A 14,237-nucleotide genomic window follows, 5' to 3' on the forward strand; every position below is an offset into this window, starting at 1 on the left:
GTTCAAAGAATGCTCATCTTGTTGCTAAGGAACCAGTCATGGGTCTGAGTCAGGAGGACAGGAATGAGTCAGTGATGCCAAACAGAAATCTCATCCGTTTCCCAGTAATATGAAAACTATTAAGGGATAGCAGCAGGAAAGGTCAAACATTCAATGTGCAAATAATGAGGAACCACAGCAGGAAGACACTGTTAGGAAATGAGAGGAAATTATAACAGGACTTTCTGTTAAAACAAAAAAAAAAATATATCAAATGAAAATATAATCATATATACGAAACACTTACATCAATCATGTGCAGTATGTAAGGAAAGAAACTTTATTAGATCAAACCCCTGTAGATATAATAACAGGATTTTAAGTTTTTTTTTGCAACAGCTGAGCAATAAAAAAAGACTTACAAAAGATTTTTTTATGGCAACCACCTTACTTACAGACACATCATAAATACCATAACCACATCGTCCAATCCTAATACACTTCACTTGATAGAATTACACATTACAAATGACATTCACACCAACACACACTGCATACTTGCTATTTCAAAACCAACCTTGAATTTAAATAAGTAATATTCATTAATAAATATGAAGCATTTCGTCAATAGGTGGGTGTGCTGTTCTCTTTCAAGAAATATCTCATTAGTGATGTGAGTATGTATGTGCCCATGTAAGAAAGCCGTTTAGAGGTGCAGTATATAAAAATCTGGATGACAACATAAACACTTCATAAGACAAACACAGAAAGTTAAGTATCCCCCCTCCCCCACAGTAAGGAAAGTCAAATGTATAAATATGATAGTTCTAAAGTGCATCTGTCAAAGACTTGTCGAATGAAAAGTCATCAGCGGTCCTATTTAAAAAATAAATGCTCACAAAACTAAAAATAGATATGTGTGAACGTGCAGCACATAAATTTAGCCAAAGCTACCTACATACATGCACAGGTTTTTTTTTTGTTTGTTTTCTTTCTTTACCAATGGAAAAGGAACAAGGTAACATAAGAAGGAAAAACATCTTCACATTGTCAAGAGGTGATAAGTAGTCCTGTGCCATTTCATACTACTCTCATTTTGTTCACAATTGGCTTTACAGATTTTATATAAATTTTAAGCAAACCTGGCTGAGGAAAAAAAAAGCACACAGTGGTGATAAAGTTCTTTCTTTCTGCTAGAAATGACTTTGTAGAATCTCTACCGTCCAGTCGCTATAATCTGTAGTTCTTCAGGTCATCCCTTATTAGAGGTGAGGGTTATAGGGTCTAGATCTTAGGCAGTTTGGGAGCACTGATAAGAGGGTTGGTCTCCTGCAGAAATCGCCGACCGGCACTCTTGTAGTCGTAGGTGCAGTCATGCGTCTCAGCATAGCGGTGGGTGGCGCAGAAGTTGTGACCACACCTGAGAGATTTAAATAAACAGTTATTTTGGTATGTGTGCAATAAATGCTCCTCATGAGACCTCAGTTGCAAAATAAAAACATTGAGTTTCTCCATCAGCAAACATAATCTGCTCAGACCTCAGGCTTTTCTGCTCATGCAGAATCACGTTACTCCCTCAGAGCAAAGTTTTCTTAAGACTGAATGCCTCCTTTGTGTGCTTTAATCTTTCTATTCCCATCAGTGCATTAATAAAAACAGCAACACCGTTTCCTATGTCTCATTTATGTACTTTGTGAGCACTAATACATTACCCGTTTAATTGCAGAAATTTACCATTTGACAAGACCGGCATCAGCTGGTCTTTTGAACACAGCTCCACTTCCAAGTAGCTGGTGTTAAGTGATTAGAGTTACATACTGTTACATCAGATTCAGTGTGTATGGCCTGGACAAGGCCTGAGAGGAGGAAGTCATCCGCATTAATGTCGTAGGGAGAAACTTTGATAATGTTAATAACTTGTGGCAGAACAAGTGGTAAAGAGAGACCGGTTTCCACTGGAAAGACGACAGAGAGACGAAATGATGAATTAGGAAAAGACCACTTTCTACTAAAAGGGGTGCTTCAAGGACAAGAATGGCAAATATGGAGAGACTTGATTTAGAGTCAGGATGCGAGTGTGTGAGCACAGGCGAAAATGCTGGAGGCACTTGTACCTGCACTCATAGCTGGTGGCCAGGCCAGTCTTCTTGCCACAGAGGAAGCAGTGCTTTGAGCTCTTTTTCTTGTTTCCTGCGGGAGCCTTGACTGGAGGTAGGTGGTATGTTGGAGTGCCTGAGAGTAGAGGAAACATTTTTTATTTACTTTAAAAGGTACCAGTGTGGAATAACAGATCGTGTAGTGAAAAGGTTTGTATCAGTGCCAGGGAATAATCTATATACAGTACAATCATGCAGCTTGGCTCTCTGGTAAATTTTTGTTCCTGGTGTCGACTTGTTTAACATTTCTCAGGCTTCACATTCGGTCAAGTAAGATCCATCATAGTAATCATGAAGCCATACAAGGTTTGATCCAACACCAAAGCACCCTAGGGAGGAAAATTACACGTCTCTCTATTCTGTACATTCAGGCTGACCAAACCCCAGCAGTGATGTCAAAGCGGCCGTTTACACCAGCCGTCTAAAGGCAAAACACCTGCTGGGAAATCACACACTGAAGCACGGCCTGAAATGCAATATGCTTTTCTATCTTACCGCACATTTCTGAGAAACCGTCAGTCTTCACCATTATGCCTTGTTTTGTCTAAGTTTCTACTTTATTTGTCATTTAACTGAGCGCAAGCAGAACATTCTCATATTACACGTAATGTTTGCTTAATGGATGACACCTGATACCCACAGGAAAAAAACTGCCAGAAAATAATCCCTTAAAAACAGTGTTCAAACTGTCACATTCATGTTGTTTTATCCAGGGTTTCTTTGTCCTGACAATTCATTTCAAGCATGCTGTGTCATCTTCAAATAATTCTGGTCAATCAAGGAAGATATAAACTTCCTTTAGTTTACAGTTTACATCTTGCATTAAGTGTGAGTCTTGAAGTGCTGCAGATAGTTGTCAATCAAGCATGTCTCCATTTGAAAAGGGGTTTCAGGAAATCTTCTTTGTCATCTGAACCATTATGCTTGTCGTAATTTAAGAAATATGTCAGAAAGTAAACCGTTCATTTCCCAAGTCAGGGAACACTGGTTTATGTCAGCTTGTGCTCGTGATAATCGTGTCTGTGGAAGCATGCAGCTCGGCTGGGTTTGTGAGCCGTGGGGATACAGAAACATACAGATAAAACTGACAGCTCTGTGATGAAGGCGCAGGGAGCTTGCTGTCAAGCATCTGGGCGTGGGATTGGATTTTTATTTGTCTTGTGCACTTGAATTTCCAAATATACAGGCATACAGTGGATTCAAAAACGTTCAGACACAAGCACATTTCTCACATGTTCTTGTGTAACAGACCCCACTTGAATTTGATTACATTTAATTAAGGGTTGTCCCGGTTGCATTTTCTTTGCTCCCAATTCTAATCCCACTCATTTAATACATTTCTGTGCACACAGCAGCACTGTGGACATATGGTGCATAGAAAGAGACAAAGCTACCTTTACTGTCAGTGTTGATATCTTCATTGAAACTGCTGACTGCATTTTGTTTCTGCTGCTCTGCAGTTCAATCACTTACAACAGCAGAAAAAGTTCCAAAATTTTAATGCAGCACAATGAGATTTTTGTGAAAGCTGGTGCAGCTGGAGCACAAAGGGTTTCTATGAGCGCTAGATCTGCTTTACAGACCAATTAAAATACTTCTGCAGGTCTGTAAGTTTCTAATAATTTCCCAGGAAGTTTCCTTTAAAGTACTATGAGGTAATAATTATTGCAGGGAAAACTGATTCTCCTTGAAACATCTCCCTGTTAACCCAAGTAAATATTCATTTATCATTTTTTTTATTACAGGAAACTGTATCCAATTGAACACTCTCTCTATTTCCCCTGTAATCAATACTAAACTACACAGCTTGTTCCTGGAAACTTCTGAGAAATTATGAGGAAATCTGACGACGTGTCAAATAAAGCATTATCAAGATATGTTTTGTTCAGATGTAGATTTTGCAGAGCAATTATTTGCTTACAACTGGCCATAACCCATCAGGTCAGCATAACTCAGAGGTAGTGTATCATGCTATGAGGATGTTTCTTATTTGTCTCAAGTGGATGTGCCCTGACTAAGGAAACAGAGAATGATGTCAAGTACAGACACACCACTGGGGAAAAAATTGTCAAGTGCACACAGAATATCACAATGGAGGGATGACTCATTTTTCAGCACATAAGTCTGAGTGTTTTTTTTTTTTTTTAAGCTATTAAAAAAAGATAACCCCCAAAAGTCCTAAAGATGTAATTATTGCCAAGGATGTGTCTGAAACATTCCAAATAAAATAAGCATAAGTAAAATTTCAGACTTCGTATTTAATAAACAGACCCCATAAACTCAATAAGGACCAGAAAAAAAATAAACAAGCATGATGAGTATGTTAATCTTTTTTTTTTTTTCTTTCAATAACTCACAGAGGTGTGAACACCACAGTCAGCATACTTAATTTATTTTGGAGGCCCACTCAAATATGTTTGGCTCTATCCAAAAGATTTCTGTCCTGCTTGTTTTATTTTTATTATTATATGTTTTTTCCCCATTTTTTAAAAATTATTTATTGATTCCTTTCACCGTTCCGTGTGGAAATGGAAATGGAGACTAGCAGAAAAAGTCATTCAGGTGCAGTCGTTTGTTGGGCTGTTCAATGGGCTGCCACCAACAAATTCTGAGCCTATGGGAATCACTGATACTGAAGAACAGCTGTCCAGTAACAAAAGCAAAAAGGAGAACTTTGCCTCACTACTTGCTGTATTGATCCATGAGTATTTATCCGAATTCACTATGAATCTCGTAAGTATATCAGTGTCAGACACTGATAAATGAGCGTGTTTGTGTGTAGGCCCGGCGCCTTCTGTTGCGTGTGTTCCTTCTGCAAATGAAGCAGTAATGAATATTTAAAACCCTTGTGGTGCTTTGTTGTAGTGCTCACACAACATGCACTGACGGCTTTCACATAACAATATCCTCTGTGTGTGCGACGGCAGCTTTCAGCAACGGCATCTAAGTTCAGAACTTTGTGGCAAAAATATGTGCACTGTGGTGCGTCTTAACAGCAATTTGAAAGCAGGCTGTAAATGCAGCAATTTCTTTATATATTAACACTTCATGAAAACATAAAAGGTTTTTGTGAGTTGCCCTTACCTATTCTCTCAAATGAGGCCATGACTCCCCCAGCTGATGCAAGATTGTTGGTGGCCTGACAAAACAGAAACACAAAATATTTTTAGAGCAAATCAATAATGTACTGCAATACTTTTTCTACAGAAAAATCCAACATGTGAGGTGTATACTTTGAATTGTACATGGTAGTTTAAGTTTATGCAGCAGGAAAAACAAACACTTGTTCAAAAATACAAAAAGATAAACTGATATTCCTAACAGAAGGTTAGATTATTCTGATAGATCTCACTTCTGACTTCTGATATTTTCCACGAATCAAGTGGTATTTGCATCTCTAATTGTTGTCAAACTTACTGCCAAGGCAGTGGGTTTTTGCTTATGTGTGACGTGTGCTGAAAGTGTGACACATTTTAATATGTTAAACTGTATGGAAATCATATATGATACATATGGTTTAACGAAGTCCAACTACTGCATTTTACTAATGTATTTCAATAGAGAAGCTCTGTGAGGGTGTTTTATTTCTCGTTGTCTGCTTTGATCCAGGGCTGGGAGATACTGCTGTTATCACAACATCTTGTGGCTTATCGTGATATCCTGCCTGAAAGACTTCATCTCTACCGACTGAGCAGCTAAAATTTCTCACAGCAAGATATCTCAAATACTACAATGCAATGTATGCAGTTTTTTAAAAAAGGTGTGATTTTGGTTTCCTAAAAAAATAACTTAACAGGAATCAATGTGATGAACCTGATTAATTACTGATTACTGTGTGATTTTAAACAATTCAGTGAAAGTAATATCAACAAAATTCTGACAATTATAGCAAAGATAATTTCATACCACCCCTACTTTTACTTTTAAGCATGTGCTGCCACATTTAAATGACCTTATAGCACCATACAGAATACACTGATAGAATATAATAATATAATATAAATGACTCAAAACAAACAAACTTAGTTTTTAATTTCACAAAGTCAATCTTAGCAGCAATGACCTATCTGTGCTCACCATGGAAGAGGCTGCTGCACGGTGCAATGGTGACATTTGTCTTATAGCATCATCCTGAAGGAGCCTGCTAGTTGGGATGGATGGCAGCCTGGAGCCAAGTCTGCCCTGCCCTGAAGCTGTGGCAGGAGGCAACGCCAGTGGAAGTCCCAGACTCTCTTCAAAGCTATCCTTGTTGTTGCTGCTGTCTGGAGCCCTTGCAGAAAGAGAAGCCAAGAGTTCAGAGTTGTTCAGGGATCCCAGGGGCTCTTTACAGGCCTGGTTGGCCATCTTAGTGATGCTTCTTGCTTCCCTCTTGGAGATAAGCTCTGGCCTCTTGCCAGGTGACTCCACTTTAACACCACGAAAGCGGGGTGGATGAGTTGTTGAGGTGGTTGAGGGGTGAGGGGATGTGTTGCCTGGCTTCACTTGTGCAGAGAATTGTGCTTGGAGGTTGGGCTGTAAACAGCTGGTAGAAGTGGATGGTGAGGCGGACGCGGGTAATGGAGAGGGCGGGGTGATATGAAATGATGTGCCAAGCAGAGTTCTATCAGCTCTGCTTGTGAGAGTGTCACTTGTCCCAAGTGTCCAGGTGCTGAGTGGGGAAGGGGAGAGCGGCATCTGGTGCTGAGCCCCAACCTCAAGGGACTGAAGACCTCCCTCTGGCTGGGTGGACACGTCCAGACTCAGAGGATCTGACAGTTCCCCAAATGGAGCTCCAGGCTGTGATGGCACCACCAGCCCAGCAGCTTCCTCTAATAAACCAAGCCCGACTGCCTCCGCTGCAGGATCAGCTGGGTCGAAGGTGGCTTCAGGAGGACCCCTGATACACAGTGGAGGGAGTTGGGGGTACACACAGTCCCTCATCAACCTGGTGCTGCCAATGTCTAAGCGGGACACTTTTGGAGGGGGTCGGATCTTTGCAAATGGCGGGCATGTCTCCCATGACTCCTCCTCTTGAAGCATATAACAAGAGGGTGAGGAGAACGAGGGAGGGGGTCGTCTAGGGATGGACAAGTGGGCAGTCGCTGCAGCAGTGGGGGGCAAGGTGGCATCTATGGGTTTATGGTCTGGGATTGGAGGTAGTTGTGCATTTGACTGCTGAGGCTGGTTGATGTGTGGGAGAGAACGATACAGGCGATGATGGTGTCGTGTGCTGGAAGGTCCTACAGAGCCACCGAAGGGATGTGGGCTGAAGGGGGGCCGTGGTTTTATCTTTGCAGACTTCTTCGGCTGTAAGACACAGATATGGACGGAGACAGATTACACCACAGAACCCACGCTAATGTAATACACATTTTCAGTATTTTTCACATTCTGCAAAATTATAAAATCATAGTGGTTGTATCATCACTTGATTCAAGCTGTTCATATAAATTAATTATGAGCATAAAATATTATAGAGCCAGTAGAGTTAAATGTAATGAAAAGCTCTTTCCTCAAACAAACACATGCAAATTAGTGTGTGGTGCAGAGCATCTGCAGTATGCAAAATGTTTTCTGGCTACCGTTTTTAGTCTATGATTATGATAAGGAGGATTTTATGGCATGAAGAAATTAGACATAATTTGGTTTATTTATTTAAACATATATAAACATTTATATGTTTTATTTCTTTGTGAAGAACAACTTTCATAAAGAGAACTTTGCCTGTTTTTAACAGAATGTATATGTAAAAAAAAAAAAATAACAATAATAATAAATGGGTGTGAAGGCCTCCTTTGCACTCTAAAAGACAGTAAAAATTTACTGGGTTTTCCATGATCCCAGTAAATCCAACCTTCTTGTTGAGGTTCATGTCCTCCATCTTGGCTTTGAGTAGCTTCATTTTGTTCATGGTGATGGAGTTCTCAAGGCTCTGCTGTGCAGCTGCACAACTCTCTCCATCCTCCTCCTCCTCTGCACACACATTATACACCGAACCACCACTGGAAAATATCAGAGGAAAAATCACTCTTCCTATTAGCGATCTAACAAAGCTCTCTGCTAAATGGCAGTCTCTTCGATGGCTCTGCTCATTGCAACATTTGTCACCACAATGGTCAGGAACTCAACTTCAGAGTTCACCAACTACCACTGAACTCACTCCTGTACAATTACATGAAAATTATACTCATTTCACATTTTCTTGCAGCATTCTTAACACTACTGATGCAACAGATTATATTTCTGATTTGAGATCACTTACTGTAAGTTTAATAATGGCCAGTGTGCGCAAATTCCTGGCCTTATTCGTTTTATATACATAGTATCATTATTCAAACAAGCAAAAATATAATTATATAATAATCATGCTTAATTCTATAATATTAATAAAACAACATAGACATCATGAAAATATACCAACCTCATAGATTCAGACAGCGGGGTCAGGGTGCCATCTCCCCTGTCAACCACCCTGAAGAAGTTTAGCTGGTCCCCCTCACGATAGACCACAAATGTGACCTGCTTGTTGGAAAGGCTTTTCTCCCATCCCTCCTCCTTGGTGCTCTCCATCAGGTCAGCCACCTCTTTGATAGGATCCTCCATGGTTACTGAAAAAAAGAATATAAAGGGTTCTGTAGTTTAACAGCATATTCTGATGCCCTGATGTATTAGGGAATGTCCTTTGATTGAAGTTATTTAGCCACCATGTGAGTGTACAGTTCTTCAGTCTCTTCCTTACCTTTTCTGGTGTTAATAGGGCCTCCTCTCATCGCTAGGACCAGCTTCAAAGTGCAGCCCTCTGCAATGCTACAAACAGAGTGATGATAAAAATACATGAATGAAAACAGCAGAGTAAGTATATAAGTCACACTACTGTAACCCATTCCCCAGTCTGTGTAATTGTAATTGTAATGGAAAGGAAATAACAGTAGGCAACCTATTTACATCTGGAGTAAAATGCTTTACTTTGGGGGCAGAGGGGAGAAACTCTGATCTGAATTAAATAACACTTCAAGAGTCCAGATGACTTCCAGATGAACTTGATCGCCTTTTCACAGAATCGTCTGTTACATATGAGCAGATGTTGCACTGCCTACTCTACCGCTCTGCTTCTAAAACTTCAAAAGCATGCTGCAGTGTGAGAGGCAGGCCTAGCAAGATCTCACCAGAGGCTGTTCATGTGGAAAATTAAGTGACAAGCATTCATAACAATAACAACCATCTGCAGCCAGCAGAGCAATGAAGGGTGAGGTCTGCATCGCATAAACCTACAAGAGTTGAAGGGCAAGCTATCAAAACATGAACAGTGTGTCACCTCGACCAGCTCTTCATCCAGGGTCCATTTGCAACATGTTGAACTGACATAAGCCTGAGCCCCCACCACAGCAAAACAGCTTAAAGTACATTTGCAAATGATTCTGGATGTAGACTGCATGTTTTCAAATGTATTCATATTCGCTGCTCTAACAAGCCTTGTTATCTGTGTGATTTTGCCTCAGTGTCGGTGCTCTAAAGGATAGAAAGGATTTTTTTTTTTGGGGGGGGGGGTTATTTACCCGTAGTCATGCAGACAATGTTCATCATCCAGCTCCAGATTGTTCCAGATAAGGTGTTGCTGGGCAACGGGGATACCTTTACAGACATTCAAAGACAAGGCAGAAGAGAAAACAACCAAAGTTGACAAGAACCTGCTCATATTTCAAACACTGAGTTCACTAATCTGACAGACAGTCAAGAAGGGAATGCTACCAACAGAAGCATCCATACACCACTGAAGATGATTCATGTCTGCCCCCTAAAGACTGAACTATGCAACTACAGAAAAAGAGCAAATCACAATAGATGCACTGTCAACTAAAAAAATGCTCATTTATTTGATGTGCTACGGTGTCACCTCACCATAAAGTAAGCTTAATACATGAGGTTGGTGGACTGCTACATTTCTATACTGAACTGAATATTACTGATAATGACCAAAGTAATAAGACGTCAATAGAGGGATGGCAGCCTAATGAACACAAAGGCTCTCTGGAGCTATTCCTTGGAATGAGATGAGAGTGTATGCATAGCCAGGAAGCTCTCTGAGCCCACAATGAGTGAACTCGCTGACTAAGTGCTGAAGGTGAGCCAGTAATAGAGAGTGAGCAGTGTTTTTTTTTCCCCATTGCAGAATGCTAGGGGTGGGTATTCTGATGATGATGATCCCGATGAATCTCAAAGGGATTCACAATCTAATTTTACACAAATCATAGAGATTGTGATATTTAATGTCCTCTTACTTCCGTATTCAACTTCACATAACCTTATTGACCAGCAAATCCATGCTGTGTAAATACACATAGTAATGAGGCTATACTAACGACTGTATGTAATACTTCATGGGGCTCTTCCTTAAATTACATAAATGATGCAATGCGAATTATAGCTAGCAAAAGAAAAAACATAGATAATTATGCAATATTTTGCTTTAAAAGTGAAAATGTAAAGTGAAATAGAAAACAGCCTGGCTATGGTCTACAGAGCATTTCAAAATGGAGAGAAAAGACCACAATTTAGATTACAGATTGCAATCAAAATAGATCATGATATTATTTTTGAGCCAGATCGCCCACTGCTAGTGGTATGCTCCATCACAAACACACAGACTTGGCTGAATAATGTCCTCACAGAGAAAGCAGATATGGACAATTTTCTATAGCTACATTCTGTGGATATAGAAGGTCATCCTAATTGTAAACAACTAGGGCTGCAACTGTGATGGTTATTTTCATTATCGATTAGTTCGCAGATTATTTTCACAGTTAATGGTTTAGTCTATAAAATATCATTACAGTTTCACAGTGCTCAAAGCGATGTCTTCAAATTGCTTCTGTTGTCAAACAGTCCGAAACCCAAAGTCTCAATTGAATAAAGAGACTCATTTTTCAAGCAAAAATCAAGTATGAATAGACACCTAATTCATTCAAACAAATTCCTACACAAACCACACGGCTTAATCCTTAACAATATTGTAGAATGTATTTTGCTCTGCTTATCTGTGAACCCTCAGCTGCCTCACTTGGGAGATAAGCCAACAAGTGAGTCCACAGATTTGTTTGGTAATGATATTATAAGGCAGCAGCATTTTACAGTCAGCAAACAGCCTGACTTTCTCCCACTGTTTTGAGTCTTGAATCTAAAATGACGCCATGCACTTCTGGCTGATGGTTTGATGTTGCGATTCAGCACAACTTGCTAGTTTCCTCCATTCTGTACAAAGAGAGCAACGGCAATGCATGCTACTGGGTGAAACTGACATTTTATGAACACCCACTGCTAGCTCAAGGCATGGCCTGTAGTGCATATACAATAAAGAACAAGTCACAATAGATCAAACATTTTAGTGCAGTAATAACAGGATGTAAACACTCAGTATTTCTGTAATCCTCATCTTCTCAGTCTATCAAAAAATGCTTTCTGATTCAATCGGTGTGATAGCCTGATTTATAAAATATGGACACTTTGCCCAAAAAACAAGATAAAAACATGCAAATTACACATTAATGAACTTTGTACCTTCCAGCCTCTGGATCTTTGCCTTGACTGAAATGACAGCCTCAAAGGGCAACACACGCAACTCAAAACAAGTCCCTGTCAGGGTCTCTATGAAGAGCTCCATAGTGTCATAAAAAGGGAGCTTATAGTGAAAGGCTCCCACACTGTCGTCATTAAAGAAGGGCGGTTCCTTCCTGTCAGTCATCTGGGCAGGTGGTAAGAGAGACTTCAGGGAGAGATGGTTAAAATGGGGGGCTGGCCCAAGATGAGGGAGAGAGGGACAGGCACTTCTCACTGGCTTCACGACCGTCACACATCATGCAGGATGACCACAGCTGCAAGCAGAAATAAGAGCAAAGCATGATTATTATAACCTTTTGAAGGGATCGATTAGTTTAACTATTGCCGGCCTCTGCAATCAAGTGTCTTAAATAGACTGTGTGCTTCCCACAGGCCAAGAACTGAGATACTGGGTCTACTCTTCGAAATTTAACACTTCATTTCAGTTTTGATGGATCATGAATACACCATTTTTACAATCAGCCTATTTGTTTACCTCAAATTTTGTGCAGACCTTTGAAAGGCAGACACAAAATCTATTTAGCTGGGCCACATAAATTCTTTAAACTTCTAGAGACATAATGAATAAACAACTGATTTCTACAGCCACTGAAGTAATTTCGTAAGTAATACAAACAGAATGGACCTATGGTAACAAATTTGTTCATCCATATAATAAAAAAACAGCCCTCTAGATGGTTGTTCTGTATATTTTAAAATGAAAAGCAACTGTTTTGAAACAAGAACGTGTGTCAGTGGTGGCAGACATGTGCAAGCCTCTCATAAAACATTCAGCACAGCATTTAAGGCCCTGGCCAAAATTCAAGAAGATCAGGTGTGTTGCATAAGCTCATCTGTGTTATGAGGTGTCCAGTGCCCAGCCTTTGACAGATGACCTTGTGTCATATGACAACACAGCATTTAATATGCATGAGAGGGAGTCATGCTTTTATTTATTCTGAAAAAGGAAGTCAAGCTGAACTGAATATCAGAAATAATGTGTTATTTAGTACAACCTAGGATACCTTTATCACTTAACGGCAACAGCAGAGGAATATACGTTTTTAACATGCAAACCATACATGTTCTGGTCTGGGTGTGAGATTAATATACAGTTAGTATTATCTTGTTCCCATGTGTGATTTGGGTTGCATTTGTTCATAAGCTGCTGTCCTGGGAACCTATAACAAACTGACCATTTAAAGTGAGATCTTACACATTACTGGGGATGTTATTGAGGACAGACAGGGATAATAATACGTGCCCACAAATGAGGTTTAAACACTGAATATGAACTGTCTCGTTGATTGTTGTCTTCACAGTTTTAGTATTCGAGGCCTGTGGGGTACCCATTCAGGCTTAACTTATGGCTGTCAGAGGAGGATAATCCCACAAGAAAACCATGAGTCTGTCAAGCTACAAGCAACCCAAGCCTCTTCAGACGGCATCCAGCTGCATTTAACCTAATATGAAACTGTGGTTTACAGCGCAGCAGAAGCCTGATCGGCAAAAACAAATGAACTAGTTTAGCTAGCTGCTTGACAGCGGAGATGAATGGAGTTGGGAATCGTCTCAATACAATTCCAGCGGCTAACGTTAGCAGAGAAAGGTCACGCAAGAGATAATTATATCTCCCCGCTTTCAAAATACAAATAAAAACATTGGTTAACGTTAGTACTTTATCGTTTAAGTCTGCTTACCTGTATCCCCTGCAGTAATACTGCAGCGAAGCCCGTCTAGCCAAAGCTGCTAACATTAGCTTTCGTTGCCATGTTAGCCAACAACTCAAACAATGGCCACCTTTCTCCGTAGGGCTAGCAGGCTGCTAGGCTACATTCATTGGCTTCAGTCTTGTCCCGTCCGATGTAGCTTGCTATCGAGGGTGACGTTATGCTCAAAACCAAGCAGCCTTTCATCACGTTTAACCCTAAAATTTACACACGGAACAAACGAAACTGTCGCCCGCTGTCGGTCGCCATGGTCCCCTTGTTGGCGACATTATCATACCTGTCAACGACGTTCGAACAACACCTTTGTGACTTGTGACTTCAGGTGACTGGCGGACAAAGAAACCAATTGGTATTACTGATGGTGAAGTGGGCGGGACAACACCCTCCTCACATCCTTCTGGTTTGAGTCCCAGACAGTCAAAAAGGGAAAACACGCTTTCTCTCTCAGGCCTCCTGTAATCATCACAGGTTTAAAGCTCAACAAATGTGTGGTTATATCACTGGTTTAATCACCAATCAGTTGGTGAAACTTGAGGGTGCCAGCAATTGGTTTTCAAAAGCCAGTTTGTCATCTTTTAAAGAAATGGTGAATGTAAAAAGACTTAAAATAACATAACCCCCCCCCCCCCACACACACACACACACACAGTTTCTAATGTATTCACATCAAGTCAAATATGTGAATAAAACTGCACTTCCTTCCAAATCTTCCAAAGTTTTCAAATGTGTGCCAATTTGTAGCCCCCTTTGAGAGCAAGCAGGGCTCAGTCCTAGATGTGAAGGGGGAAAAGCTTTTAAT

At 40.3% G+C, this 14,237-nt stretch overlaps 1 protein-coding gene across 1 annotated transcript; it reads right to left on the reverse strand.

Annotated features, from left to right (window-relative positions):
* Positions 1 to 303: 303 nt before the first annotated feature.
* On the reverse strand, positions 304 to 13,894 carry zfand4 (zinc finger, AN1-type domain 4). The gene is made up of 10 exons (XM_046402282.1): positions 13,409 to 13,894; positions 11,670 to 11,983; positions 9,671 to 9,746; positions 8,854 to 8,921; positions 8,536 to 8,722; positions 7,969 to 8,116; positions 6,213 to 7,421; positions 5,220 to 5,274; positions 2,094 to 2,211; positions 304 to 1,399 (listed from the first exon to the last, which is right to left on the reverse strand). Exons 2-10 carry the CDS (start codon positions 11,851 to 11,853, stop codon positions 1,264 to 1,266), a joined length of 2,181 nt encoding a protein of 726 aa, XP_046258238.1. The 5' UTR covers positions 11,854 to 11,983; positions 13,409 to 13,894; the 3' UTR covers positions 304 to 1,263.
* Positions 13,895 to 14,237: the final 343 nt, after the last annotated feature.

The sequence above is a fragment of the Scatophagus argus genome, chromosome 10 (assembly GCF_020382885.2).
Source record: "Scatophagus argus isolate fScaArg1 chromosome 10, fScaArg1.pri, whole genome shotgun sequence".
Lineage (NCBI taxonomy): Eukaryota > Metazoa > Chordata > Actinopteri > Scatophagidae > Scatophagus > Scatophagus argus.